The 24,000-nt window shown below is 42.3% G+C and overlaps 3 protein-coding genes across 3 annotated transcripts; all 3 read left to right on the forward strand.

Moving 5' to 3' along the window:
* Window positions 1-3,133: 3,133 nt before the first annotated feature.
* slc24a2 (solute carrier family 24 member 2) lies at window positions 3,134-13,958 on the forward strand. Its single transcript, XM_060864692.1, has 10 exons — window positions 3,134-3,169; window positions 5,034-5,984; window positions 9,105-9,140; window positions 9,265-9,373; window positions 9,523-9,597; window positions 9,719-9,792; window positions 10,649-10,786; window positions 11,066-11,155; window positions 11,659-11,825; window positions 11,920-13,958. The coding sequence occupies exons 2-10, from the start codon at window positions 5,184-5,186 to the stop codon at window positions 12,167-12,169; spliced, it is 1,740 nt and encodes a 579-aa protein (XP_060720675.1). The 5' UTR covers window positions 3,134-3,169; window positions 5,034-5,183; the 3' UTR covers window positions 12,170-13,958.
* A 1,082-nt stretch (window positions 13,959-15,040) lies between these two features.
* Window positions 15,041-18,271, forward strand: saraf (store-operated calcium entry-associated regulatory factor). Its single transcript, XM_060864697.1, has 6 exons — window positions 15,041-15,347; window positions 15,803-15,981; window positions 16,180-16,615; window positions 16,985-17,156; window positions 17,313-17,416; window positions 17,812-18,271. The coding sequence occupies exons 1-6, from the start codon at window positions 15,281-15,283 to the stop codon at window positions 17,835-17,837; spliced, it is 984 nt and encodes a 327-aa protein (XP_060720680.1). The 5' UTR covers window positions 15,041-15,280; the 3' UTR covers window positions 17,838-18,271.
* A 1,460-nt stretch (window positions 18,272-19,731) lies between these two features.
* Window positions 19,732-22,890, forward strand: xpa (xeroderma pigmentosum, complementation group A). The gene is made up of 6 exons (XM_060864699.1): window positions 19,732-19,977; window positions 20,541-20,651; window positions 20,969-21,074; window positions 21,680-21,845; window positions 22,201-22,318; window positions 22,437-22,890. The coding sequence occupies exons 1-6, from the start codon at window positions 19,812-19,814 to the stop codon at window positions 22,589-22,591; spliced, it is 822 nt and encodes a 273-aa protein (XP_060720682.1). The 5' UTR covers window positions 19,732-19,811; the 3' UTR covers window positions 22,592-22,890.
* Window positions 22,891-24,000: the final 1,110 nt, after the last annotated feature.

Genomic DNA, 24,000 nt, shown 5'->3' on the forward strand with positions numbered 1-24,000 from the left:
ATAAGGATGATTAAAGGCCACGCCTCCTTCATTAAGACTAATAGACACACAGACCACGACTCCTTCATTAAGACTAATAGACACAAAGGCCACACCTTCATTAACACTAATAGACACAGAGGCCACACCTCCATCATTAACACTAATAGGCACAGAGGCCACGCCACCTTTATTAACACTGATTGACACAGAGGCCACACCTCCTTCATTAAGACTAATAGACACAGAGGCCACACCTCCATCATTAACACTAATAGGCACAGAGGCCACGCCACCTTTATTAACACTGATAGACACAGAGGCCACACCTCCTTCATTAACACTAATAGACACAGAGGCCACACCTCCATCATTAACACTAATAGGCACAGAGGCCACGACTCCTTCATTAAGATTAATTGACACACAGGCCACACCTTCATTAACACTAATAGACACAGAGGCCACACCTCCTTCATTAAGACTAATAGACACACAGGCCACGCCTCCTTCATTAACAGTAATAGACAGAGGCCACGCCACCTTTATTAACACTGATTGACACAGAGGCCACACCTCCTTCATTAACACTAATAGACACAGAGGCCACACCTCCTTCATTAACACTAATAGACACAGAGGCCACACCTCCAACATTAACACTAATAGGCACGCAGGCCACGCCTCCTTCATTAACACTAATAGACAGGTCACGCCTCCTTCATTAACAGTAATAGACACAGGCCACACCTCCTTCATTAACAGTAATAGACACAGAGGCCACGCCTCCTTCATTAACACTAATAGACACAGAGGCCACGCCTCCATCATTAACACTAATAGACACAGGTCACGCCTCCTTCATTAACAGTAATAGACACAGGTCACGCCTCCTTCATTAACACTAATAGACATACAGGTCACGCCTCCTTCATTAACACTAATAGAAACAGGTCACGCCTCCTTCATTAACACTAATAGACATACAGGTCACGCCTCCTTCATTAACACTAATAGAAACAGGCCACGCCTCCTTCATTAACACTAATAGACAGGTCACGCCTCCTTCATTAACAGTAATAGACACAGGCCACACCTCCTTCATTAACAGTAATAGACACAGAGGCCACGCCTCCTTCATTAACACTAATAGACACAGAGGCCACGCCTCCTTCATTAACACTAATAGACACACAGGCCACGCCTCCTTCATTAACAGTAATAGACACAGAGGCCACACCTCCTTCATTAACACTAATAGAAACAGGTCACGCCTCCTTCATTAACACTAATAGACATACAGGTCACGCCTCCTTCATTAACACTAATAGAAACAGGTCACGCCTCCTTCATTAACACTAATAGACATACAGGTCACGCCTCCTTCATTAACAGTAATAGACACAGAGGCCACGCCTCCTTCATTAACAGTAATAGACACAGAGGCCACGCCACCTTCATTAACACTAATAGACACAGAGGCCACGCCTCCTTCATTAACACTAATAGACACACAGGCCACGCCTCCTTCATTAACACTAAAAGACACAGAGGCCACACCTCAATCATTAACACTAATAGGCACAGAGGCCATGCCTCCTTCATTAACACTAATAGACACACAGGCCACGCCTCCTTCATTAACAGTAATAGACACAGAGGCCACACCACCTTTATTAACACTGATTGACACAGAGGCCACACCTCCTTCATTAACACTAATAGGCACGCAGGCCACGCCTCCTTCATTAACACTAATAGACACACAGGCCACACCTCCTTCATTAACAGTAATAGACACAGGTCATGCCTCCTTCATTAACACTAATAGACATACAGGTCACGCCTCCTTCATTAACACTAATAGAAACAGGTCACGCCTCCTTCATTAACACTAATAGACATACAGGTCACGCCTCCTTCATTAACACTAATAGAAACAGGTCACGCCTCCTTCATTAACACTAATAGACATACAGGTCACGCCTCCTTCATTAACAGTAATAGACACAGAGGCCACGCCTCCTTCATTAACACTAATAGACACACAGGCCACGCCTCCTTCATTAACAGTAATAGACACAGAGGCCACACCACCTTTATTAACACTGATTGACACAGAGGCCACACCTCCTTCATTAACACTAATAGGCACGCAGGCCACGCCTCCTTCATTAACACTAATAGACACACAGGCCACACCTCCTTCATTAACAGTAATAGACACAGGTCATGCCTCCTTCATTAACACTAATAGACATACAGGTCACGCCTCCTTCATTAACACTAATAGAAACAGGTCACGCCTCCTTCATTAACACTAATAGACATACAGGTCACGCCTCCTTCATTAACACTAATAGAAACAGGTCACGCCTCCTTCATTAACACTAATAGACATACAGGTCACGCCTCCTTCATTAACAGTAATAGACACAGAGGCCACGCCTCCTTCATTAACAGTAATAGACACAGAGGCCACGCCACCTTCATTAACACTAATAGACACACAGACCACGTAGTGATTATGTATCACATTAGTCCACTTCAGATATGAATCTTTGGTTCCTGAATCACCTGAAGTGCACTTTATTACACGAGTGTCCTCATGCGGTGAAGCAGTGTGGGTAATCCAGGATTAGGAGCTGCTTTTCTTCCTTAATCCACCTCTATATATATATATATATATTTCTGCACCTACAGCGATGAACTGAATCGTTTAGGAAGGAACCAGTAACTAATCAAATCCATCCATGTCTAATCCATGACACATTGAATCATTTAACAAAGAATCATTATCTAATCAAATCCATTATTATCTAATTTATTACACACTGAATCATTTGACAAAGTAAGAATCATGATTGGAAATTACGATGCACTGAATCATTTAGAGGAGAATCATTATTTAACTGTGTGACACATTCACGTATTACAGTGTGTTACGTGAATATATTCAATATTAACAAAAGCCTCAGTGAGGTGTTTTATAATCAGTCTAAGTTACATGACCTCATCTAGGACAGGAAAAGGACAGAAAGTCGAGAGAGAGAGAGAGAGAGAGAGAGAGAGAGAGAGAGAGAGAGAGAGAGAGAGAGAGATTATTTCCTCCTCCTCTCTGATTCGTGGTTTTTTCTCAGTCCTGGTGCATGTTGGCTGAGTGGCGTCTCAGGAGTCAGACTGTCCCGAGGTAAAACTATTCTTTATTTTTTATATCTTATCCTATAACAATCATTTTGTTTGCTTCGGGATAAATTTCTGTTAATCAGAAACCTTAAACATGCTTTAAATTTACTTTAAATAATAAACTTTTTAAATATCTGAATTTTAAAATTATGGATTCTCTTTGAGTCAATTATTTTAGTGTTAATCTTTTCAATGCTAAATAAACATAATTAGCATTTTATATTTATATAATATATTTATATATATATATATATATATATATATATATATATACATAAAACTCTCCAATAGAGTAGTTTAATTACCATTTATTTAATTTATTGCAGCTGGAATATGCCTTTACTTTGATCTTGCTCTTTACTAATGTGATAATCTTTTGTTTGACTGTTTTTGTTTACAAGCTTGTACTTGACATTTACAGCGAACCATGTGGCGATGTGAATGTTCACAGTCAAAGGCGAACAGTCTGCATTAATTAATTAAGATTAATTAATGCCCTTATTGACGTTTTCATTTCCGTACAGTAGTTAAAACAAACGTTGCTGTGACGAGATGAAGAAATAAAGAAGATCTCAGAGCGCAGTGCTGCTGTGTAAATCAGAGTGAAAGTAGCGGGTTGAGTTTGGAGGCGAGAGGTGCGGAAGGTCAGGAGATCAGCAGCTTCTTGATCGGATTAAGTGGTTAGATGGACAGATGGAGAGATGACACACTGTGGATGGAGGAGGGGGCTGCTGCTTTAAACGTGGGAGGCTTTAAGAAGAACCGGTCAGCACTTTTTTTGTGCAGCTCTAAACTTTTATTTTATAAATATTTTTTCTTATCTGATCCTTACAGTATCTGTATCTGGTCACATGACAGCCAAGAATCTATGTCCTCACTTTAATGTTTTCTTTCAAATTCACCTTTTGTGACACATGAGCAGTTACACTGTGGTACATGTGACCTGACCAAGTGTTGTGACTGGTTAACATCAAAGTGACAGAGGAAGCTTCGCCCACTCTCGCTTACTGTAAATAAGCAGGTTAAAGTTCTAACACTTAAAAACTTGAGTCATAAAATGGCTTAATAAATCCGATTAAAGCTTCAGCAAATGTTGAGGTAGAAACCAACAGAGGCTGTTTCAGTATGTTTTTTCGAACACCTTAAATTGCTAAAATACATCATCAGCACTGTGTCGTTAAAATGATACCAAGATGGATTAATTAGCTTGATTCAAATGAAACTTCTATATAAACAATCTGGTTAAAAAATATTCGATCACTACCGCTACATTGGGGTTCTATTATGTAAATTGTAAAGTGTTAGGTGTCACTTTCGGAAACGCGTATTATCTTTCGAGTGTTGGTTGAAAAGACTGATGAAGTTAACTAGTAACTGGACAGGGCTTGGGATATCTCCATGCTGTTTGTGTGTCGACCTCAGGCCTCTGTGGATGTGATGTCATCAGGATTTGAAATTAAGACATGAAGACAGGGTAAAATCACTGGAAGTCGCACCACTCACCACCTACAGTTTGATCCTGGGTTTAAGTCAAGCTTGGAGGTGACTCCATTCAGACCCTTTCGAATACTGATAGTAATAACGTACCTACTGTATATAACACTGTTCTCACACATAAGATTATTATTTATATTGATATCCTGAACAACATTGTTTGAGATGCAGCAAATAAAGATAGATTTTCAAAGGATGTTACATTTGCCGAAGACCTTCATTATTCCAAAAGGTCACTAATTTTCAATTTCGCCCTGGACTTACAAGCCGAATGAAGTAAAAGTCTCTCACCTTGAAGTCAACATCCGAGCTCCTGGTTCCACTGCATTTTTTGGCATTTTATATGAGCTAAAATTCTTCTGTTTCTCTTGCAGATCTTATTATGGGGACACAAATAGAGGATCTTACCCCAATGTGGAATCAGGAAGTATGTCTTTCCAATTAAGTTTAACTGTGGGCAGAGCCATGCCTGTCACTCCACAGCTCTGAGACAGCCCCTTGAACTGCTGAGTCATCTATCAGCCATGGTCACCATGGTTTCAGCCAATCAGCCTCCAAGAAGGCATCATGTGAGGAGGAAATTTCGTGCATCCCGAATCCTTGGGTTTGTCCTGAGCTTGTTCGCATTCTCTCTGCTCCTTTGTTGGAGCGCCATCAGAGGAAAAGATGAGTCAATGCACCATAGAACTGCACGCTCTACCCATCAGGAAGTGGTGGATCTTACCACACCGATGACATTGGTGCTAGAGAGCCATGGAGATTATCCTGAGGATTTTTTCTCTTTGGAGGAAAGGCGTCAGGGTGCCGTGGCGCTGCATATATTCGGGATGCTATACATGTTCATCGCGCTGGCCATCGTGTGTGATGAGTTCTTCGTCCCAGCGCTTACTGTCATCATAGATAAGCTGCAGATCTCAGATGATGTAGCAGGTGCCACCTTTATGGCAGCTGGAGGCTCTGCTCCTGAGCTCTTTACATCTGTCATTGGTGTGTTCATCTCTCACAGCAATGTTGGGATTGGCACCATCGTAGGCTCTGCCGTCTTCAACATCCTGTTTGTCATCGGCATGTGTGCGCTGTTCTCACGTGAGATACTCAACCTCACCTGGTGGCCACTTTTCCGTGATGTCTCCTTCTACATCATAGACCTCATCATGCTCATTTTCTTCTTCTTGGACAATTATATCACCTATCTAGAGAGCATGGCTCTGCTAGGAGCCTATGGTTCCTATGTGATCTTCATGAAATGCAATTCCTTTGTGGAGAGTAGAATCAAGAACCTGCTTACCCAGAACCAGGTACATAAAGTGGAGGCCATGCCCAAGGTGAGTCGAGCTCAGTCTCAATCTCTGTCCAAGGTTTTATGGCTGAAGAGATACACAGGAAGTCACCTGATTTGTCTATTGTTGTATTAAGGTGAAGGTTGGTCAGGTGGAGTGTGATGAGGTGCGGGTGTTATTTTTCAAGGAGGCTTCATCTTTTTCAAGCCTTCACTTACATACCCACTTACAGGCATCAAAGAGTACACCATGATGTGAAGCAAAGATGCTTTGGCCACACCCTCTTACAACTATGTAATTCTTACTTATACATATATGATTTATTCAACTGAGCAGTTGAGGGTTAAGGGCCTTGTTCAAGAACCCAGCATTGACAGCTTGGTAGTGCTAGTATTTGGACTCACCACTTTTAACATGTAGTGTTTACAGTGGTAAACAGTTCAGCAGATAACATTACATTATGAGATTCAAATGTGATATTCAGAATGATATCAATGATACAGCAAGTTCTTAAAAGTAAAGGTGGCTTCTTTATCTGTCATGTAGCTGGAGATGGAATTGTTGCTTTCTGATGTGGTGTATCCTTCTTTCTGTGCTCAGGTGACGTGATTCAGCCATTTCACATGTCAGAAATCCTCAGTAGCTACAGTTCTCATGTATTTAACATATTTAATATTTTGAACATGATTCCAGCAAGCAGTATTCCATCCTCATGAATCTGTGGATAAGTTTTAGCTTTGCAGTGCTGGGATTTAAGCTTGCAGTCTCAATCATTGACCTACAGACTTAACCTCTGAGACAGCAATGTTAAACCTGCCAGAAATAAAAGACACTAAACTGAGATTGTAGGGTACAGACCCTTGTCAGTAGGGAGAGAACCTCAAGGGTAAATCCCTGGTACTTTTCCAGGATATAAATGGTAATGAATATCTCTGAAATAAAGAATTGGGTCTAAAGACTATTGTTGTTCCATTGTGGGTTAGTTTGCCTGTTTGTTTTATTATTTGTACCTTTATGGTACCTTTTTCTTGGCAAATTATGATTAAATTAGGGAAATGTAACAGAAAGAGAAATGAGGACAGGTGTATGTTGGGGTGAGGGAGCATCGATCCAGCAGAGGCATGGATTCCCAGATGTAACCCCTCGTTCCTCTGCACTAATCAGATAAGTGCATCAGATCCTGTTAGCACAGCTAACTTTAGCCAGGAGCCACGCTTTGTCCTCAAGAGTCAAAACAGTATGACCTCAAACTCAAATCATCATTTCAGTTGAATGATACTGATTTTCTGAAGACTCATAGAACTTTTTTGAAATTCTTTTCAGTAGTCTTACATATTTGGATCTGTTCTATAAGAAACATTTGTTTGGTCTGTTCTATTTTTATCATTTCATACCTTGGCGACTGAAAACCATGAGCATGACAGTGAATTAATATAAAAGAAAGTCTTTTAATGTTTCAAGTAGTGACCATCTAAGTCATCTAAGGTTTATGACTGTCTGTCTTACAAGGACTGTGTGATCATGCTGTTTATTTACATTTAAAAGTTTGGGATATGCTTTTATTAACAGGAAATTCCAGATGTGGAAGCAGCTTAAATTGCATTGATAAACAATACTCTGAGACTGTAGATTTGTATCTACTGTACAACTCTACGACTGGAGAATGATGCTAGATTTTAGGAGAAAGATCTTAATGACAACACCGGGTCAGAATAAAAATTAAAACCGGCTTATTGACTAGTTTTAGTCCACATTTCCCCTGAATGAGCACACAATTCAGTTACAATTCAGTGCGGTTTCAACTTCTGTTTAAAATAACGGCACAGTTATCCATTTTGATGGGGTTAAGTGGTTAAGTTTTGTTCCTCCTGGGAAGACCCAGAACACTAAAGCTGGGAGAGCTTGACCTTCCTTAATCTTGAAAAAGGAGATCTTTTAAAGTTAAAGATTAAAGATCTGGGTTGGTGTGGAGTTCTGAACCAACCACTTTGAGGCTCGATAAGTAAGGAGAAGAATTTAAATTTGATTTTTTTCTGTGACAGAAAGTTGAAGTGACTAAAGTTGAAGTGGCATGAGAAGACATCTGAAATTTTCTGAATAACTTCTAAAGGTGAACGACAATGTCCCTGTAGGGTCATTGTGGCCAGCAAGTGTAAGGGTGCAATAGTCTGGAATTCTTGTGAGTTTGAATAAGAATCTGAGGTATTTTTATGGGAAATTTTGTATTCTGTTGATGTTATGTTGATGTTGAACAAAAAGTCTGCAAGATCTGCTGGTACACATGGTGTGATTGGAAAAATTGAGTCCACCATCCAAAATCATTACAAGACATACTGTAAGTTCGTCCCTACTATCATAAAGATCCATCATGTGTAAGTCCTCAGTTATGCCATAGATGAGTCCTTTTAGTCAAGGTTAAATCTTAAGTGTTCATCCTGGAAAGGCAGTCAGAGACACTTGAGATGTGGAGAAAGGGAAAGACAAGATGTGTGTCATCAGCATATCAGTGTTAGGAGACGAGTTGCTTTGTGTACGGGGAAACAAGAGTGGACCAGAAGTGGATCCCTGAGGAACTTCAATACAATAAAGTGTTGTTGTTGGACTGAGGACAGTGCAGTAAGTGCATTATAATAAGGGTTGTATATTCGAGGGGTTGGTGTGAATGATTGGAAATGATTAGTAATTGGGTTAGTTCTGAGTTACATTATGAATTAGAAGAAAAAAATCTTTTGCTGTTCAAATCACTGCTTTCATCCTTCCCTTCTCCCTTTGAAAAAGTATGATTATATTTTTACATTTATTCCATTAAAGATAAAAATGTTGATAGTTTTTTCCAAACCTGATGGTTTCTTTCCCGCTGTGCTTCATAAGTTTTGTTTTCTCTGTGAAACTAACTTTTTTTCTATTGCTCTTGAATCTCCGAGAATGTTTACATATCTTTAACATATCATTTAATTCCTTTATACCGTCATGCCAATGATTACATTGATATAAACATATAACACACACAGCTGATACACACAGGTACACACTGTCACAGCTCTAACAGACACCAACCTGTCTGAGGAACAATATACTTTATAAAAATGATAGCCATTTTGTTGTCTAATTGTTTGATGATGTGAATAATGAAGTAACATTAGATACGTCTGTGTCTTTGTGAAGGCTGGCAACGCTGGAGGTGATGCAAACCAACTCTCAGTATGTATAACTTGAATGTGCAGTACAGAACATCTTGAGTATGATATCACAATATCCATTTCACTGTATCACCCAGTCTCAGTCAGTATCACATACTGCTCTATAAATGCTCTTCCTGCTTCAGGCCAAGCCCCATCTTCAACGAGGGGTAAGTTCTGCCTCTCTGCACAACTCACTGATGAGGAACAGCATCTTCCAGCTCATGATCCACACACTCGACCCACTCAGCGAAGGTAACACACACATGCACGCTTTCCTCAACAAAGCAGCTTCTTATTGAAACTAACACTACCTAGCAGTAACTAAGCATACTTTCATAGATGTGTGTGTGTGGGTGGGTGTGTTGTGGGTGGGTTTAAGTGTATTGTATTGTGTGTATTAGGGAAATTCAAAGACAAAGCTTCAATTCTGCACAAGCTTGCAAGTAAAAAGGGACAAGATGAAATGAATGGCATTGGTATGTATTCTAACAGTGAAGAAATGTGTGTTGTCATATAAATCTGTTTCTCTGCAGTGTCACTAAAACGTTTACTTCTGTTTTTCTTTTTTTTGTTCTTCTCTTGTGATCCATCTTTCAGTGAATAAGAAATTCCCCAAAAGCACCAAGGTGGAGGTGGAAGTCACTCCGCCAATGAACGGCAGCATAGCACAGGTAACACACTGCAGCCAGTGGAGTTACAGATAAACGTGTCACTGCTTCCCACCGAAGGAGGGGATGGAAGGGATGTTAGGCCCCAAGAATAACCCTTGGCTATTTAGGTCTGTAGGAACACATGGTCCTGGGAACATACGAAGACCCTATGAACATAAAGTAGTTAATGGACATTGAGGTGAGAATTTCCTGTAAAAAGCACACTGACATTGGGTCTTTTGAACACCTTTGGGAACATAGGACCTAGAAAAATAGGGTCCATTGAACAAGCATGTTAGTAATACAGGGGAACTGGAGACATATGATCTTGGGTTTGCCTGTTGGTTGTTTCCCCACCAAATTTGACTGGGTACATAAATGATAAGAACACAGACCTTTGTGAGCACAGAAGCCCCAGAACATAAAATAGGGACATGGGAATGTTGGACCCTGGGACACTGGGAACAGAGCTTTACATAGGCTTTTGAGAACAAGAACCCCAAATATAGAATCTTGGGATGTTTGGACCTGCATATCATCAGACCCTAGAAACACAAGAACACTGAGAACAGGAACCCTGAAAGCATTGTGTTGTCTGCCCAGAAACTTTCATGAGGAATATGGCACCTGGAACTGACTTATAGTTGATTCTAAACCATTTTCACTTGTTCCCATGTCAGGATCTGTTGCTACAAATGTTCTCCAGTATGAATGAAGACTGATAATCTTTACAAATGGCAATGCCTTCTTGATAAACATAACTTTGGCCATAGGCTGGTAAATAGGACTCAACCAAGGGGTGTCTATGAAGGTGTGTTTGAAGCAGGGATGGAGATCTGACTATGACTCAGTCACTGATTTCAGTACTTTGATGCAGGGTGAGGAAGAAGAGGAGGATGAAGACCAGCCTCTCAGCTTAATGTGGCCAGAAACGAGACAGAAGCAAGTCATGTACCTCTTCATTTTCCCCATTGTCTTCCCACTGTGGCTCACACTGCCCGACGTCCGCAGAGATGTGAGAAGCTCACGCTTAACATTTAATTCCTGTTTTCCTATCATGCATTGCATGCTCTTAGGACATTTCCATTTCAGGCATGGCTCCAAGTAGAATCTGTTTGTGTTGCTATAATCATTCACCATCCAAAGCAGAAGAAATTTTTCAGTCTATCTTTCATTCTGCTGTGGGATTCTTACACCACGCTAACACCAGGCTTTAAGCCTTCACCACTGTTAGCAACATTAGCTTCATGTAACACAATACCGACTTCCTCTTATCGTTTTCTTTTTTACTTAGACATCAAAGAGGTTTTTTCCCGTCACGTTTCTGGGTTCCATCAGTTGGATTGCTGTCTTCTCTTATTTGATGGTGTGGTGGGCTCACCAGGTGAGCATGAACACAACACACACACAAGCACTAAAAGTCATTCCAACAATCCCAGACGAGCAGCACGTACTGTCAATGGATGACAAGGAAAAGAGACAAAGATAGACTGAGAAAGACAGACAGAGAAAAGCAGCCAAATCCCAAAGCCAATTAGCTGTTCACTTCTGTTCCTGCTCTCTTAAGGCTAGGACATGCCTGGGCTTTTAAAATAGCAGTGTCATTTGTAACAGGGCCAAGAATTACTGGTCCTAAAAAAAGCTAATGTACAACATTTGATTGTATTAAGCTTAAGTACTGGGATGCTTCAGGAGATACACTGTGTTAGTTGATTTTAAATTAGATTTCTGAATTTCTCTGGGATTTGGAATGTGATTGTATGATTTCGTCATGAAGGGACATAAAGCACTATATAACCTGCTCGTGTGCACATCATGGCTATGATAATAGACACCTGAACACAGCAGAACACCGTAACTTGCCTACAATCTGTTTATCCACCACAGGTTGGGGAGACTATTGGCATTACGGAGGAGATCATGGGGCTGACGATTCTCGCAGCAGGAACCTCCATTCCAGATCTCATCACCAGCGTCATTGTGGCCAGGAAAGGTTTAGGAGACATGGCTGTGTCGAGCTCAGTGGGTTCCAACATATTTGACATCACAGTGGGGTAAGGATTATAAACTCCATCAGGAGGATCCAGAAGCATTAAGGGAACTTAATGGGCTGTAATGTTTGATTGTCCTTTTGTCCTTTCTCGTCAGTTTGCCCTTCCCATGGCTGCTCTTCTCTGTATTTCACAACCTGAAGCCAGTGGCAGTGAGCAGTAACGGCCTGTTCTGTGCCATCGTCTTGCTCTTCCTCATGCTTATCTTTGTCATCGTCTCCATCGCCGCGTGCAAGTGGAAAATGAGCAAGCTGCTTGGCTTCTTCATGTTCGTGCTTTATTTCGTTTTCCTCGTGGTCAGCGTCATGCTGGAGGACAAGATCATCACCTGCCCCGTCTCCATCTGAGGAGACTCAGGGGAACATGTGTTGCCAAGCAGAACCTAGATATAGAACACGCACCTCGGCTTCTGTCTATGACAGACTTTGAGACAAAACGTACAAAGAAATAAGAGAAACTACACATATCACATAGAGCCCCTGCTGAAACCACAAAGAAGCCACAAATAACATATTCAGAAATCAAAGTGGAACGACGACAATCACAGATAATAACGCAGACAAATGGAAACTACACAAAATACTAGAAACTAGACAGGAACTGAGACAGAACAGCACAGAACTACTACACAGTAAACTATACAGAAGTGAAACGCAACACTTACAGAAAGTACAGAAATAGTTTGAGCGGTTGTTTGTAATTTGGCCAATTATACAGTTACTATACAGAAATGAAACAGAACTCAGAAACTATAGCGTGAACTACACCGACAATTCAATCAGAGCTACACGTCATGGAGACACCTAACAGGATCGGTGCATCGTGGGATGTTAAAAAGCAGCACGTTATTTTACTAGTAAATCATTTTTGTTTAACGTGTCCTTCGAGATTAAGACGCTTAACACACGTTTGCACAGCAGATTTAGACTGTTATAAGGTGGAAAGTGAACAAGATGGATGTGGGAACTACTGAGAGACACTGCATGGGAAGAGAGAAGTAAACTTTAACTCCTCAGGGATGTTCAACACAAAGGCTTCATGACTTAATCTGAATTAAACAATCCTGAAGCTCAACCTGAACACTAAGGGCAGGGCAACTGTAATGGAAGAGTTTAATGATTTATTTTGTGTATAACGTATTATTTGAACATGGCTCATTTAATTCGTTAGTCATTACGGATTTGTAGAATGACACAAGTGATAGATGTCAATGCCGATGTTAAGTATTTACAGTATAATATTCTATTAACACTGCCCCACAATGCTGCCTGTGGTATTTTCACACACTCCACATGTTAAATATAACATATCATTGTCATATTTCTCTGACTAAATTTTATATTTACATTAGTGTGCATGTTCATCGTCCCCATCTACTGTATAACCATCCAGGGCATTTAACTATATTTTATTTACTTTATTTGATGTATTAAAGTTGCAGTAATCAAGATCCCATGCTAACTATCGCTAACTATTAAAAATGTAAAATGTTTATCTTTTAATGTTATTTTCATCACTTATTTTCATCACACAGTAAATTTATCCTTTTCCAGCACAAATTGAAGTTCACCTTCTGGACCTTAGCGACCAAATCATTGTCCGCTAACCTATCAGGTTTAGTGCCGAAAAACTCAACGCTACCATTAACGTACTATCATAAAAGCAAGAAATATTTCCAACAAATGAGGATTTTTAAAAAAAATATTAACTGTAAAAACATTTTCTTAGAACAGATTCTACATATTCAGCATTTGGGTCATTTTCTTGTGCTTGACGTATACTACAGTATATACTTATAAAATCTCCGGTATCTGTTCATCACAGAATGTTGTACATGAACACTGACAGAAATAAAAACCACTTGGACTGTCCACAGTGTGTCATTTCAAAAGAGTCTGTGATGGATATGAACTCTTAATTCAACCAAGAAAACGCATCCTCCGTTGGAGACGTAGGTGAAGTTTACAGCATGGATGTTTATGATAAAGTCCTGTTTATCTGATATTAGTTATTGATTTTAGTTTTTAATAATAGTTATTAATGCTACCGATCGTGATGGCGCGCACATGGCAGTCGCGGTGCTTCGCTCTTCAGTTGTTTTAAGGTTTTTGTTAGTTTTTCCTCCACAAAATCTCCTGCCAGTTTTCGATTATTCGGATGTCGTAGACGGCGGAAGCGAGCCAGCGTTCTGGAGAATTCAGTCCCCCTGTTTCCCCTTTAGCACGCATGCGTGAAGTCATGACTTTTTTTTGCAGTCACAAATAAACTATGTTGTTCGGCACAAAGCGCAGTCTGTGTTGTTATTTTATTACTACACTTTACTGTTAAGAAGTTTAATTATAAGCTCGTGAAGCTCAGACAGCGCAGATTTCGAATGACGCTGCCCAGCATTCACCTGGTGAACCTCCGCTCTCTACCCAACAAAACGGATGAACTCCTTCTTCTCTCCCGGACAAATCCCGGAGCTTAATATTCTCAAAACAGTGGAGATGTTGAACACTCCCCCCACTCACCATCATGGACAGCACTGTGGCTGCAGTGAAGGCATTCAAGTTCCTGAGCTCCACCATCACTCACATCAACACCACTGTAAAAAAAAAGGCCCAACAAAGGATGTAGTTCTTTCACCAGTTTAGGAAGTTTAACCTGCCGCAGGAGCTGCTGAAACAGTTCTGCTCAGCCGTCATGGAGTCTGTTCTGTACACATCAGTGACTGTCTGTTTTTGGCTCAGAAACAAACTCAGACACCAGAAGACTACAGAGAAAGGTTCAGACTGCTGAGAGGATTATTGTCGTTCTCCTGTCCATCCTCCAAGAACTGTAGAGATCCAGAGTGAGGAACAGAGCTCAGAAAATCACTCTGGATCCCTCACATCCAAGTCAACAGCTTTTTAAACCTTTACCATCGATACAAAGCCCCAAATACCATCACAATCAGACACAAGAACAGTTTCTTTCCCCTGACAATCGACCTGATGAACAGGTAAATGTTCCCCATGACACAATAATAATGTGCAATAATCTTATATATAATTATTACCATCTCCATCCTAATACATCTCATTCTGTTCTGTCATCTATAGCACAAGTGTACATAGAGTTTATTTATTTATGTGTATTGTCTGCACTCTGTGTAACTGCTTGTGTGCACAAACACACATGACAACAAAAAGCTCTTTCTGATTCTAAATCTGATCAATTCATTGGCCAACGTCGATGACGTAACAAACCCGGAAGCGGATGTAACGCGTTGTTTACTGCGTTGCCGTTTGATTGCGCCAGATTATTTTGCTAATAAGAGAAAGACACGTCAGTTGTTTATAACCAGGAATAAAACAGAGCGGATTTATAGCGCGACCTTCTGAGGCGTGTTTTATTGTCACATATCTGGAGCAGTCAGAAACTGTAGAATATCTCGTCTTATTTTAGCTTAGCTTGTTAGCCTGGGGAGTGTAAACATGGCGCTCGCTGCGCTTTTCCTGATCAACATGTTAATGTCTCCGATCATCTACTGCTGGAATGACGGTAAAGTTAAAGTGTTTATTAGCTGTAGGAACAAATATGGTGATGTTTATATAGTTCTGTATTTGTGTTGATGACTGTGAGGTAATAACAGGAAGTGTGTATAAAAGTTACATCTAACTAATTAACACTAGGATCAAACGTGTGTGTGTGTGTGTGTGTGTGTGTGTGTGTGTGTGTGTGTGTGTGTGTGTCTCTGTCTGTCTCTGTCTGTGTGTGTGTGTGTGTGTGTGTGTGCGCGCGCCTGTCTGTGTGTGTGTCTGTCTGTTTGCCCGTGTGTGTGCCTGTGCCTGTGTTTGCCCGTGTGTGTGTGTCTGTGTGCCTGTGCCTGTGTCTGTGTGTGCCTGTGTTTGCCCGTGTGTGTCTGTGTGCCTGTGTCTGCGTGTGCCTGTGTGTGTGTGCCCGTGTGTGTGTGCCCGTGTGTGTGTGCCCGTGTGTGTGTGCCCGTGTGTGTACAGGAGCCGTGTTGCTCCGTGATGTCCAGGCCCTGACTCTGTACCGGGGCCGTTACACCACGGCTCGCCGCTCCAGCCCTGTTCCTCAGCTGCAGTGTGTAGGAGGATCCGCCGGCTGCTCCGCCTTCGTCCCTGAAGTGGTCCAGTGTCAGAATAAAGGCTGGGACGGCGTGGATGTCCAGGTGTGTGTCCGTGCTCATGAGTAACGGTTCACCTGAACAGCTACAGTTACTGACTGGTCTGAGATGGTGAACACCGTGTAGTTTTAGTCAGCAGCAGTAAATGGGTCCCATCATGGATTATTGTCCTGTAACTGTATGTTATTAACTTTTTAGACTTTATTAGTGTTGGTCTCATCTCCCCCCTCCTCCCCTCTGTAGTGGGAGTGCAAGACTGATATGGATAATTGGTACCGTTTTGGAAAGGTGGAGGTCTCCTGTGAAGGCTACAACAGCCCCGATGACCCGTATATACTGAGGGGCTCGTGTGGTCTTGAGTATACAATGGAGCTCACAGCCGAAGGCCGTCAGAAACAAGGATCATCTCGATTCTCGGACTTTTCATCTGGATTCTTCCAGAGAAAGGAGCAGCATGGAAGCAGCCAGCATTCCCTGAGTGGATTCTCAGGCGAGGGTTTAGGCAGCCTTGTGGTCATTGCATTCTTCCTGCTGCTCGCCTTCGCCGTGTATAAGATGTTCCTGTGTGACTCTAGTCGTGGTTCCCATGGAGATCGGTACCAAGGAAACCCAGGGTTTGATGGGGCAGGCTACAGTAAGACGGGTCCGCCTCCTCCTGGGTTTAGGTCTGAATATACAGGTATGGAGTGACTAATTACCACACACAAGTCCACTCTAACCAATCAGACTGCAGACCCCGCCCACACTATCGCTTTAACCAGTCAGACTGCAGACCCCTCCCCCACTGTCCCTTATTCAATCAGACTGTAAACCCCACCCACACTATCGCTTTAACCAATCAGACTGTAGACACCGCCCATGTTATGGCTTCAACCAATCAGACTGTAGACCCCGTCCACACGGTCCCTTATTCAATCAGACTGTAGACCCCGCCCACGCTATTGCTTTAACCAATCAGACTGTAGGCCCCGCCCACGCTATTGCTTTAACCAATCAGACTGTAGCTCCACCACAGTGTCACTGTAATTAGGGTCTTATGTTGTTTCAGATCCTCCTCCTGCATACAGCTTTACAGATTCATCCAGCTCACCTCACGCTGCCGGCTATGGTGGGTTGGGGTCTGGAATTGGTGGACTAGGGGGCAGAAACGGAGGTGGAGGAGGATTCTGGACTGGAATGGGAACAGGAGGGCTGCTGGGATACCTGTTCGGCTCTCAGAGGTTCATGTAGTTTAATTATGTGTTTATCGTATGTACACAACTTGAAATGAATGATGACAGTTCTAATAGACAGACCAGTAGTGTAGTTCACTTACACAAACACACTGTATATATAACACAAATACACAAATCTTCCTGTGTGTGTGGTGTGAGTAGGCGTGGTCCTCCTGTGAGTCCTTATGGTTCACCATTTTACAACACCAACAACCACAGCAGCAGCACCAGCACCAGCTCCAGTTCAGGGACTCGCACTGCTTCAGGTAAACTCCCCCACCCGCCCCCTCTGTCCCTCGCCCCCCCTCTGTCCCTTGTCCCTCCCCTCTGTTCCCCCCCCCCCCCCCCGTTCTCCGTCCTCCCTCTGTCCCTCGTCCACCCTGCCCCCTCCCACCCCTGTTCCTCATCCCTCCTCCTAAGTTATTTTTATTTATTTTATAATATTACTTTACGTCCTTATGCAGTTCTGTTTCTCAAAAAATAAAGATAAAGCAGTTCCAGAGTTGATGGTGGTGGCTGTTTGTCCTTGTCCACATTCATGAGCTCACAGTCTTCCACTGTAGGCTTGTGCCTGTGTGATTGACAGGAGCGAGAGAGAGTTAGACCCTCCCACCACGACAACACGGCCTCTTACGCTCTCAAAATATTCTTCATGTTGCAGGTTTCGGTGGAACAAAGAGAAGATAAACAGCTCTGGATTCCACTGGTGACGGATGACATCACAGGAGTTCAGTGTGATCGAACGTTAACTAGTAAAACTAGCTTTAGCCACACTGAAGGAAAAAAATGATATTTTGAAATGAAATCTACTCCATGCCTCATGTTTAATATGTGGGTTTAACCTGTTTTTGTGTGGATTTATTATTATTTGAAGTTTTTCTGAACACAGCTGAGGCTGTTGAGCTGCTTGTCTCTTATCAGCGTGTCATCTTCAGCACCACAGTAAAGAAACAAAGACAGAACAGAGAGGTTTAACACTGTAACGTATCTGTTTACACATCATTCAACTGCAACCTTTACCATGTCCAGTGAAGAGATCCACTGAGTTCTGTCTGTAATTAAATACCTGCTCTGTTTCCTGTGGACAGTTCATAAAGAAATAAAACATATTTTTGTAGTAATTACTTTAGTGTTTGTGTCTTTATTCCTTTTCTTAAGTACTACAAGCAGACGACCGCAACAGGACAGAACAACCACTTCCTGTTCATCAGCTCGTCTTATCAAAACAACACATCAGTTAACACTTAGTATGAGGAAGTGCGTGTGTCTGTTTGTGTGTGTGTCTCTGTGTGTGTGTCTCTGTGTGTATGTGTCTGTGTGTGTGTCTCTGTGTGTATGTGTCTGTGTGTGTGTATGCGTGTGTGTCTCTGTCTGTATGTCTGTGTCTGTGTGTGTATCTATGTGTCTGTATGTGTATGTGTCTGTGTGTGTGTGTGTGTGTATCTGTGTCTGTATGTGTGTGTCTGTGTGTTTGTGTATGTGTGTGTGTTTGTGTATGTGTGTCTGTGTGTGTGTGTGATAAGATAAACCTTTATTCGTCCCACAATGGGGAAATTTCCCTGTTACAGCAGCAAAGAGAAAGAAATGCAAATATAAAAAAAGACATAATATAATATTTAGTATAAACACAACACTGTATAAATACAAAGACCACGAGTAAGTAGTCACACTAACAGACACATTGCACACAGGTAATATTGCACGTTTTTAAATATTTCTGTTATTGCACGTGTTTAAATACTTTGTTATTGTCATTATTGTAATAACAGTGTGTATTATGGTGACTGGTTCACTGGGAGCTGCTTTGATTGATTAAGACACTTAGGATGTACCAGTCTGTCACTGAAGGAGCTCAGAGCTGAAACTGTTTCATACAGGAGCTGAGAGTCGTTCTCCAGCAATCAGGATAGTTTTACTACCATCCTCCTTTCTCCCACCTCCTGTACTGTGTCCAGAGGAATCCCCAGGACTGAGCTGGCCTTCCTGTCATAAATATTCTCACTGGGAAACACTCCAACACCTTCAGTAACCTTTAGCTTTTATCTAAACAGACGACAGAATCTGAAGCTTCACCTGAAAACAAAGCAGAACATTTCTACATTAAAGGTTTGAGTGAGCTGCACCCCCACGTGTCGGCCGATAGGTGGCGAAAACCTGTGTCACGTGACTCAGATCGTTCACTTCAGCCGTAGAAGAAGACGAAACACACACACACACACACACACACACACACACACAAAAGCGTTAGCATTAGCTTTACGCTGTGTTGTATAACAGTGAAGTGTTTCTTTAATATATAACTATACATTTATACTCATATTGTACACGTGATTTATCTGTAAATGTGACGTGGACATTATTCACTGTCGCTTAGTGACACAAAGCTGCACAGGGTCAGTGATCATATTTATAATTATATAAAACTACACTGTCAGTTGTGTTTATACATGTGTACAGGTCCTGATGTTGTGTAGTTGTTGTGTAGTTGTATAGTTGTATAGATGTTGTGCAGTTGTATTGATGTTGTACAGTTGTATAGATGTATAGATTGTATATATTATAATGATCTTCCTCTCTGCAGGTGTGTGTGTGTGTGTGTGTGTGTGTGTGTGTGTGTGTGTGTGTGTGTGTGTGTGTGTGTGTGTGTGTGTGGTGGTCAGGATGGAGTGTGTGAAGTCGAGTTTGTCGTCTGCTGGGAGTGAAACAGAAGGTAAATCTCAGAGTGAGACATTAACTCCGTTCATGTTGGCTAAGATCGAGAGGAACAGACAGAGGGCACTGATGCTGAGACAAGCCAGACTCACCACCCGCCTGTCTGCTGGGGAAGGTGTGTGTGTGTGTGTGGGTGTGTATGTGTGTATGTTTGTGTGTGGGTGTGTATGTGTGTGTGTATGTGTGTATGTTTGTGTGTGGGTGAGTGTGTATGTTTGTGTGTGGGTGTGTTTGTGTGTGTGTGTGTGTGTGTGTGTTTGTGTGTGTGTGTATGTATGTATGTATGTGTCGGTGTGTGGGTGTGTGTGTATGTTTGTGTGTGGGTGTGTTTGTGTGTGTGTGTATGTATGTATGTGTGTGTCGGTGTGTGGGTGTGTATGTGTGTGTGTGTGTGTGTGTGTGTGTCGGTGTGTGTGTGTGTCGGTGTGTATGTGTGAGTGTGTATGTGTGTATGTTTGTGTGTGGGTGTGTATGTGTGTATGTTTGTGTGTGGGTGTGTATGTTTGTGGGTGTGTTTGTGTGTGGGTGTGTATGTGTGTGTATGTTTGTGTGTGTGTATATATGTGTGTATGTGTGTGTACACAATAAAAACACACATATAAAATATAAAACAGGACTTTAGAGATTGACCCTGTGCACGCGCGTGTGTGTGTGTGTGTGTGTGTGTGTGTGTTTCAGGTGCCACGGCAACCAAAATAGCTAAAACCATCGATTCTGGTGCTGGCTTCTTCATCGAGGAGGACGAGGAGGAGGACAAGCAGCAGGCAACCAGAGTGGTGCACAAACCTGGTAACTACAGTCACCACATTCCCCCTCGTTCAGTCACACAGTGTGAGGATGTGCTGAAAGTATTGGCACCCTCAAAGATCCAGTATCACATCTTCATATTAAAGGCAGAGTGATGAACAGTGATGCTGCAGTGAAAAAGGACTTCTTTAAGTTCCATCTGTGAATCAGGGCTGAGGGATGATACAGGAAGCGTCTGGCATTTTTAAAGGGTTTTAAAATCTTTTGAATATTTCATTGTTGAACAATTAAAGGTTAGATTAAGAAAAGATTTGATTGATGCAGAAGTGTGTGTGTGTATATGTGTATGTGTTTAAAAGCCCCAGTGATGGAGCCAGATTATCTGGTGTGTGACGAGTGCACAAAGCCGTTCATGGAGTCGTACCTAAGCAACAGTTTTGATCTCTCAGTGTGTGACAAGTGCAGGTAAAACAACACACATACACACACACCCTTTGTTTCCTGTAGGAGGTCTCAGTCAAACAACAACACTCCTCCACAGCTGTGTCTGTGATGTTTTTGTGGTTGAGTGTATGAGTTATTTTACACACACACACACACACACACACACACACACACACACACACATGTCAACAACCAAAAGAAAACCTTGTTTGACTTAGACCACATACAGGAAACAAAGTGTGTGTGTGTGTGTGTGATCTGTACAGTTTGAGTCAGAGCTCAGACCTTGTCAGAGATTTTATATCATAACCTGTGTGTGTGCGTGCGTGTGTGTGTGGGTGGTGTGCGTGTCTGTGTATGTGTGTGTGCGGTGTGCGTGTCTGTGTATGTGTGTGTGCGTGCTTGTGCGCGTGTCTGTGTATGTGTACGTGCGTGTGCGCGTGTCTGTGTGTGTGTGCACGTGCGTGTGTGTGTGTGGTGTGTCTGCGTGTGTGTCTGTGTGTGTGTGTCTGCGTGTGTGTCTGCATGTGTGTGTGCGTGTGTGTGTGTGTGTGTGTCTGTGTGCGTGTGTGTGTGTCTGTGTGTGTCTGTGTGTGTGTATGTGTGTGTGTGTGTGTGTGTGGTAGAGACAGCGAGCTGAAACACAAGCTGATTTCTCGAACAGAGGCGAAGCAGCTCTTTCTGTTGAAAGACTGTGATCTGGATCAGCGTGAGCCGCCGCTGCGCTTCATCCTGAGGAAAAACCCCCACAATCCTCGCTGGGGAGACATGAAGCTCTACCTGAAATCTCAGGTAACATCTCTGACCTTCTGTCCTTAACCTCCACCCTGAGCTGATGTGTACCCTGACCTTCAAACCTGCTCTATACAGCATTATACCCAAGTTAAAATCTGAAACCCTACACCTTATATATACACCTTATACCTACACCTTATACCTACACCTTATACCTACACCTTATACCTACACCTTATACCTAATCCCTACACCTCACACCCTACTACTTACACAAACACACTGCTGCCTACATCTTACATGATTACAACAAGCAATTCTTCAAATCTAGTGCCCTATGCAGTGAACAAGGTATAATGTGTGTGCCTGTGCGTGTGTGCGTGTGTGTGTGTGTGTGCGTGTATGTGTGCAGGTTGTGGCTCGGTCTCTGGAGGTTTGGGGCAGTGAGGAAGCTCTGGAGGAAGCACAAGAGTCTCGAGAGGAGAACAGAGAGGTGCAGAAACAGAAACGCTTCAACAAGAAAGTCAAAGGTACACACACACACACACAACACACACCTAAAACACACCCACATGTACACGCTCTCTCTGAACATATCTCTCTCTCTCTCTCTCTCTCTCTCTCTCTTTCTCTCTCTCGCTCCCTCAGAGTTGAGGCGTGCGGTGAGGAGCAGTGTGTTCAGGAAGGACACCGGAGTCCACCAGCATGAATATGGTGAGGAAGAGCTGCTGGATGAGGATGAGGATCAGTACAGGAAAGTGTGTAAGACCTGCGGACATCAGCTCACTTATGAGAAGATGTAGAACCGGCTGTGTTCCAAATCCATCCACCGGAGCGCTGGTAGAAATGTTTATGGACCAACACTCACAGTGCTGCTGTCACATTTCAGCAAAATGAAACACTGCCTAAACACATGGCTTCCACAACACGGCGTCCACGACACGGCTTCCACAACATGGCGTCCATGACATGGCGTCCACAACATGGCGTCCACAAAGGGAACTACCTTCAGATTGGAACACAAACATCTGTTACATTCAAACTGTGGATAAAATGTCAAATAATTTTGTAATAAAGAATCAACTCAGGGGTTTGGAGTTTAGACCTTAATCTTGTTAATTATATGTAATTATTATCTGTGTGTGTGTGTACGTGTGTGTGTGTACACGTGTGTGTGTACATGCGTGTGTGTGTGTGTACATGCGTGTGTGTGTGTACGTGCGTGTGTGTACATGCGTGTACGTGTGTGTGAGTGTGTACGTGTACGTGACAAGAAGACAGTGCAGGACAAAAGACAGCGTAGGAGAAAAAACAGGATAAAAGGCAGTCAGGACAAAAGACGGTGCAGGACAAAATACAGCGTAGGACAAAATACAGTCAGGACAAAAGGCATTCAGGACAAAAGACGGTGCAGGACAAAAGACTGCAAATAAAAAATACAAGACAACACACAATGTGTGTGTACGTGTACGTGTCTCTGTGTGTGTACGTGTCCGTGTCTCTCTGTATCCTTTAACCACAGGTTCTTCACAGAACAAGCGCTGGATCTGCTCTTAAATATCGACTCTTACCAGAAGCCCCAATGTTGTCTGTATAAAACTGACTTTGGGGGCGGAGCTACATCAGGTGAGTTTGTGGTGTCATCAAAAAAAAACAACATATTTCAACCGGTCTTGTGTGATATGCAAATTACTATAGAAATAGTGCTATAGGGAGGATAAACATCACACTCTGTTGTGCACTTTGTTATACTGTACGGTGGCCTGGAGGTGTCAGAGCCTAAAAACAGCAAAGTGAGATATAAAGCAGTCAGCAGTAATGTTAGCAATGCCAAGCATGTACAGCATGAGCTTACTGGTGCTAACGGCTAACTAAAACACACACACAAAAGAAAGCTGGGCCTTTTTATTTTATAATCGTTTACAAAAGTAGATAAAATACATAAACCTGCTTTGGCTTCTGGTTAATAGGTTAGCTTTCACTTTCTAGTTTGTCCTCTAGCTTGCTAAGTCAGCTTTTCCTTGCTAGTTACTTTTCCTCACTAAATTAACTTTTGTTTACTTTTATTTTTGCTAGTTTCTAGATTTTGTGGGCTGAGATAATCTTTCATTCCCTAAAATTATTTATTTTTACTCGATTTTACTTGCTAGTCTGTGCTGCTAGTTAGCTTTTGCTCACTGGCTAGTCATATTAGCTGTTTTTTGTGTGGTAG

Source organism: Tachysurus vachellii, chromosome 2 (genome assembly GCF_030014155.1).
Source record: "Tachysurus vachellii isolate PV-2020 chromosome 2, HZAU_Pvac_v1, whole genome shotgun sequence".
NCBI lineage: Eukaryota > Metazoa > Chordata > Actinopteri > Siluriformes > Bagridae > Tachysurus > Tachysurus vachellii.

Coding starts and splice junctions, on each gene's coding strand:
- slc24a2 (XM_060864692.1), top strand. CDS start 5,184: ATGGTCACCATGGTTTCAGCCAATCAGCCTCCAAGAAGGCATCATGTG. Junction 9,598..9,718: donor AGATGAAATGAATGGCATTG/GTATGTATTCTA, acceptor TCCATCTTTCAG/TGAATAAGAAATTCCCCAAA. Junction 11,156..11,658: donor TGGTGTGGTGGGCTCACCAG/GTGAGCATGAAC, acceptor TATCCACCACAG/GTTGGGGAGACTATTGGCAT.
- saraf (XM_060864697.1), top strand. CDS start 15,281: ATGGCGCTCGCTGCGCTTTTCCTGATCAACATGTTAATGTCTCCGATC. Junction 15,348..15,802: donor CATCTACTGCTGGAATGACG/GTAAAGTTAAAG, acceptor GTGTGTGTACAG/GAGCCGTGTTGCTCCGTGAT. Junction 15,982..16,179: donor GGGACGGCGTGGATGTCCAG/GTGTGTGTCCGT, acceptor TCCCCTCTGTAG/TGGGAGTGCAAGACTGATAT.
- xpa (XM_060864699.1), top strand. CDS start 19,812: ATGGAGTGTGTGAAGTCGAGTTTGTCGTCTGCTGGGAGTGAAACAGAA. Junction 21,075..21,679: donor TCAGTGTGTGACAAGTGCAG/GTAAAACAACAC, acceptor TGTGTGTGGTAG/AGACAGCGAGCTGAAACACA. Junction 22,319..22,436: donor CTTCAACAAGAAAGTCAAAG/GTACACACACAC, acceptor TCGCTCCCTCAG/AGTTGAGGCGTGCGGTGAGG.